General features: G+C 55.0%; 1 protein-coding gene across 1 annotated transcript; it reads right to left on the bottom strand.

Annotated features, from left to right (window-relative positions):
- Positions 1-3614: 3614 nt before the first annotated feature.
- Positions 3615-5400, bottom strand: BSX (brain specific homeobox; the record flags this gene model as incomplete). The annotated part of the gene is made up of 3 exons (XM_082493869.1): positions 3615-3860; positions 3974-4170; positions 5136-5400. The coding sequence occupies 3 exons, from the start codon at positions 5398-5400 to the stop codon at positions 3615-3617; spliced, it is 708 nt and encodes a 235-aa protein (XP_082349995.1).
- Between the last annotated feature and the right edge of the window lie 803 nt (positions 5401-6203).

Raw genomic sequence — 6203 nt, 5'->3', positions numbered from 1 at the left:
TATTTCCAGCAATTATTTCCTGCAAGCCATTTCCACGCAAGCATTTTCCAAACATACATGTAAATATTAAAAAAAAAAAAGAGAGAGAGAGAGGCAGCTCTAAACAATCTTTCCCCTACTCCTCAAGTTTCTCGGGGAGAGCAGGAAAAAGTCAGCAGTTGTCACTGGATAAGGCAGGACCCGGGAATAAAACCTCATTTCACTTACTCTAAGAGAAAAATCTCTGAAATCGACACACAAAATGCCTCGCCAGCCCACCCTTCTTCCCGGGACCATCTCCACTCCCCAAACACTTGATAACCTCTTCCCAAAAGCCTGCCCAGACTGACAAGAAGCTGCAGCCCCCTGTCACCAGCCCGGCAGGCTTTGCCTCCCAGCCTGGAAGGAACTGGCTGGGGAGGGAGATGTCTCAGGTAGCGACTATTTCCTTCCTCTGTCAATCTCAGGAGTTTTTGCTCTTGTTTGCACCAAACTTTCTGGGATAAGCCGCCTGTTCCCTACGCCTTCTCCTGTTCGCTGCAGGGCTCAGTGCGTACCACTGCGGTGTCCGGGCTGGGATGGGGACGTCCCTGCAGTTGAGTGGTTCACATTCTGACTGTATTTGTCACTGAGGTTGCTAATGATCGGTGGCTTTGGTTTTAAACACGATTGTAATTTTAAATGGTAGCTGAGTTGCCTGGAACCGCAGAGAGGTGAAGACAGGGGGTGGTCTGAGATTTGATTTTATTTTATTGATCAGAATAAATACTTTGTGAAGAAGAAAGTTCCTGTAGTGGCAGGGGAGAGTCAGCAGAGACTGAAGCGTTATTTGATTCATATTCCTGGCATGTCCTAAGTGTGAGAATGCTAATGCCAGAAAGGGTCACACCTCTGTGCCCCGAAGAAACCACAGCATCTCACTGCTTAAGGCGTCCCAGGAACACGGCCCTGAGGTGAGCATACCTGCGGGGTTTAGCTGCCCTGACTTCACTTGCCGTCATCTGCAGTGCTGTCCAGGTTGTGGCACAGCAGAGGTCTGTGCTGCAGAGCCTGTTCCTGGACATCTTCCCAGTGCCCGAATCCCAGAATCCTGCCCTCCCTTGAGAGCCACCATCAGACTATAAATATTGCCAGCCCACAGCTGTGCAAGTGCCCCGGGACCTGCTACTGCAGCAGAGATGCGCACTGACTTTTGGGGTGTTTGGTGCAGTGGGAACGTACTTGATAACACAGCACCTGCTCACACACCTCGATCGGCGCTGGGAGGGCAGAGCCCAGCACTGCCCGCTGGCTGACACACATTTTCTTGACATCCACCGGATGCCTTGCAAAAGAGAGGGGTAAATGCGCAGAGGAGGACAAAGTTGTTGTTGCATGTCTGTGCCCAAAAACTTCTGTCATTTGTGTATCTTAATCTTCTGCTTTCACTTTCTCCTGCCTATTTTCTTTGTGCTCTTTCCAGCTCAGAGTATTTTTACACACCTTTGTCCTCAGTAAGAGAGAACAAACAATTCTTTGCACAAGCGAAAAGAATCACACACAAATGTAAAGAAACAGGATTTTTAATATCCCTTTCCATTCAGGTGCAGTTTTTCTGAATGATTACTACTTTATACTTGTTCCTAGTATTTTCTCTCACTAAATGCTTTGCTGCCCAGTTCTATTACCAAAGGCAAGTCCACCTGAGCAACTGGTGCAAAGCCACTGCCCTCCGCAGCAGAGTGCGACTGGCCAGGCCAGCTCCGAGATGGGCGACTGTACCGCACAGCACGCTGCCTGCACAGTGCCCGGCCCCGGGAATGGCAGCTGTGGATGTGGTCAGAAAAAAATTATCATGTAACTATCACGGTAGAGCTTCTCTTTTATATTACTTTTAATATTTTCTAATGAAATGTGCACTCAGGGGGAGGGTGACAGCACAGAGCAAAATGAAAAAAATACTTGGTGGGCGACTGAGTACAGGCGCAGACAAACGACAGCGCTGAATTGAAAGGTTTTTGAGACTCTTTCCATCACCTCCCTGCCCACGGCCGGGTAGGTGTGGAGAGAAGGGATGAGCCGCAGAGCTGGGAGAAGCGTTTCCAGCCAGCAATGTGAAATGACCTGCTGTCCCCCGCGCCTGGCTCTCCACCGTGCTTCAAATCACGCCAAGGCTTTAGGAGGAAATCAGTTGTTTTACCTTCTGAATTATAATTTTCAGGGAGGCGGGTGGCATTTTAGCAAAATCTGTTGATGAAAATTATTGTCCTAAAAGTATTTATAAACACCATGTAAAAGACAACTAGCCATTTGCTGGACAGCTGGTTGGGTATTCAATATTCCCCCCCACCAACATGTGATCTTTATTATTTTATGTGTAAAAAGCGTAACGAGAAGCCCACAAAAAGGAAGCAAACATACACACTTCAATCGTCTATATTTTATATGGTAAACAGGGACACATTTTCCCCTCACAAAACTGCATGTCCCGTAATCCAAAATGCCTTGAAAGTGCTAATGACACCAGGCAACAAAATTAACTTCCAGTTAAAAAAAAAAAAAAAAAGGAAAAAAAATATTTAAATAACCTAACGAGACACCGACATGCCACCGGGCTGCGCACCCACCGTCTGAGCAAGCACAGCCCCTTCTCAAGGTTTTTACCGAGGAAAGCCCCAGCCCTCCCCTGCAAATTCGGAGCCTCCACCGCGCTCCCAGTTAATTTGCCAGCCAGCAGCTCACCCCAGAGGAAAAAAAAAATAAAAAAAAAAAATCTTAATTTACCTGGAAATTAAAACCATTTCCCTGGCAGGAAGGTAAAGGCAAAGCGAGCGCGGATGGTGACTGCGCTATCTGGCTGCGACACGGAGCTCACTGCTTGGGGCAGAGGCAGGTGGGGGGGACAGGAACCAAAGGTGGGAACAGCTGTGCGGCTCTTTGAGAGGAAAAGTAAAGTATCCGGGAAGTGATTCACACCTGGAAGCCGTGAAGGGATCGGGCTGCCCATGCAGGTGCATCTCCAAGCTGTAGAAAACCTCTTTTTCTCGCTGGGATTTGCGTTTGCTCCGAGCAGCCCTGGCAGGATCGAGTTATTCGTTGATGCTCCCCCTTTCCCTTCCCCATATCGGAATTAAATAAACGGTAATTTTGGTCTTACCTGTTTCTTTGGAGGGCGTTCCTACAATTCTTTGTGTGTGTGTGTGTGTGTGTTTTGTTTTGAGTACGTGCGTGCCCTGGAAGCTCTGCCCGGGATCAAACCCGACCTACCGCACCGCGGAGGAGACGGCGAGCCCCTGCCCTGCCTGCCGCTCCCAGTAACGACAACATGCTGGCACGGGTACACGTTTATTTGAAAATCGAGGAAAGTTCGGGGAACGGAGAAAAGTCCGGTATTTCGAAGGGAAAGGGGAAACTTAAAGGAAACTCGCCTTGTTTTGCTCTCCCCTATCGGATTTGCAGGCAAAGCTCCGGCTTGGGATGATGCTGGGGGGAAGCCGGCGGTACCGCGGGGCCCCATCGCTGCCTTCGCCCCGGGGCTCCCCCCGCATCATCACCTCCTGCCAAAAACCGCCACCCCCTTCCCTCTGGGCTCCGGCACTACCCAAGGCTGGGGCGAGTTGCGGGGCTGGGGCAGAGCCGCCCCGGAGAGGCAGGTCCTAGAGACGGTGGGGGCCGGCGCAGAGGTCCCCCTCCTCCAGGATGTCCACCTCGTCCTCGGGGTCCTGGAGGAGGAAGGGGCCGGGGGGGACCTTGCGGGGCTCGGCGCCGGCCGCCTCGGGCAGCTCGGGCTCGGGGGAGCTCTGCTCCCGGCTCTCCTCGCCGCCCGGGTGCTTGGGGTCGTCCTGCGTTTTCCGCAGCTGCTTTTTGTGCTTCATCCGCCGGTTCTGGAACCAGGTTTTCACCTGAGGAGAGCAGGAGGACGGAGAAAAAAAAATAATAATAATTAAAAAAAATAATTAAAAAGCGAAGTGGAGGATGCTGCACGGGATGTGGTGGCGGTCCCTCGCCCCGGTACCTGGGTCTCGGAGAGGCTGAGGGCCGTGGCCAACTCCACCCGCTCGGGCGTGGAGAGGTAGCGCTGGATCTCAAACCTCTTCTCCAGCCCGGAGAGCTGCGAGTCGGAGAAAACGGTGCGGGCTTTGCGGCGGCGGCAGTGCTTCCCGGGCAGCTCGGCGTGAGCGTGGTGCTGGAAGAGGGCGGGCACCGGCACTCCTGGGGGGGGACACACGGCGGACACTCGGGCAGGGAGCCGGGGCTGCCCCGGGGGCTTCTGCCCTCTGCGGCCCCCGGGTGGGCTCTCCCCCTGCCTCTTTTAATTTTTTTTAATTATTTTTTCGTTTGTTTCTTTTTGGGGTCGTTTCATCGGTTTGGCCTCGGCGGGGGTCTTGTTGCTGTGAAAACAGGGGGCTTTGCAAAGCGGTTCGCCTCTGCTGAGCCCGGCCCAGCAAGGCAAAGGCAGCCCGGGCGGGAGGGATGAGCCCGGCGACCGAGGCTGGCAGGGACACCTCCACCCTGCCGGTAATTAAACCGCAACGAAATGGAGGCGGAAAAACTAGGGGAGCCCTGGAAAAGGCTGCGACGAGACCGGGCGGGAGGAGAGCCGTCCTCCACGGCCGCCCCGGTGCACAACTTGGGCTGCCCGGTGAGAAACTTCGGAGGAGAATTTCCTTCCAGAGCACCGAGCGGGCCCGGGGAAGGGCTCCTGCCGGGCGGGGGGAGCCGCTCCCGGCCCCGGGGAGGGCAGCGGGCACAGCCCGGGCAGCGCTGCTGCAGGGGGAAAAGCGAAGCCCGGACACCGTCTGGAGGGACAACGCGAGGAAAAAGAAATGTTATCTGTCCAAAAATAAAAATAATTTTTAAATAAATAAAATTAAAGTCAAAGAGAAGGAAACTCTCGAGACTCGGGGGCAACCAAGCGATTGACGAGCGGCAGCGCGGTGGGCTCCTCTCCCCTATAACGAAGCCGGGGGCGGCGGGCGGCTCCTGCCCCGGGGGGACGCGGCCGCGAGTTCGGTGAAGGATGCGGAAAGGTGTCCCGCCGCCCCGGAGCGCCTTCTCCCTCACTGCTGGAGCGTGTCCCCTGCGGGGCCGCGGACTCTCGTCCCCACCCGTGTCCCCACCTCGACGCCACCTGGCCACCAAGTCGGGGGGTTCCTCCTGCGAAGGGCTGCACTTACCCGAAGTGGTGAGAAAGTAGGGGTGGTGGTGATGCTCCGGCTTGTGCAGGGCAGGGTGCGGGTGAGGCGCCAGGAGGGTCGGGGTTGGCATCAGGGGGTACCCATAGTCCAAGAGGGGGACGCGGGAGGCCAAGGAGCCGGGGAAGTGCTCGGGGGGCACCTCCCGCAAGGGTTTGGGCTTGTGCAGCAGAATATCCTCGATGAAGAAGGAGGTGGGCCTGGGCGCGGAGACGGGGTGCACGGGCGAGGTGAAGTTGAGGTTCATTTCGGTTGTCCCCCCCTTCGGGCAGCGGGGAAGGGAGCGAGCCGGGCTGAGCGCTGGCTGCCGGAGGAGACGGGGCGGCCGGCGGCACCTCCCGGGGCCGAAGATAATAAATAAAAATAATGATAATAAATAAATAACAATTTTAAAAAAAATCCGGAGCAAAATTAAATAATAATAATTTTTTAAAAAATATTCCCCCAGCCAGAAATAAACTGAAAGAGCCGGGGGATGCGAGGCGGGTGGGTTTGGGCTGCGCGGGGAGATGCGCGCCTTTGAGGCGCGGTGGGAAGGGGGGTCTCCAGCGAGCCAATGGCGAGCGGGCGAGCGGGGGCGGGGGGGGACGGGGACGGGCCCGCCGGGCCACCCAAACCACCGCCGCGGCGCGGAGGGGGCGCGGAGCCGCTCCGCTGCCGCGCAGCATCCCCCGGGCAGCGCAGCGCAGCGCAGCGCGGCAGCCCTCAGCTCCGGTCCGAGCGGTGGGCTTGGGGCGTTTTCCCAAACGTGAGGGGTTTCTCCTTTTTTTTTTAAAGGCAAAAACTTTAGGGGGGAAAAAAAAAAAGGAGTGGCTCTTTCCCGACCTGTCCCACGCTCCGCTCCAAACTTGTCACTTGTCCCCCCGCACGCAACCTGTGCCGTCCCGCTCAGGTTATTACCCCGTTGGGGTTTTGTTCCCATCCATTCCCCGCTCAGTGTTGTACTAAAGCTTTTTTTTTTTTTTTTTGGTCTTTCCTCTGTTTGTCTTTTTTTTTTCTTTTCCCCCTCCTAATCTGTAACATTCATTTCCCCGGAGTCAATTTGCTAAA

The sequence above is a fragment of the Vanellus vanellus genome (assembly GCF_965231255.1).
Source record: "Vanellus vanellus genome assembly, chromosome: 21".
Taxonomy (NCBI): domain Eukaryota; kingdom Metazoa; phylum Chordata; class Aves; order Charadriiformes; family Charadriidae; genus Vanellus; species Vanellus vanellus.
Note: the sequence above shows the minus strand (reverse complement) of the source record. Positions and strands in the feature narration are given on the sequence as shown.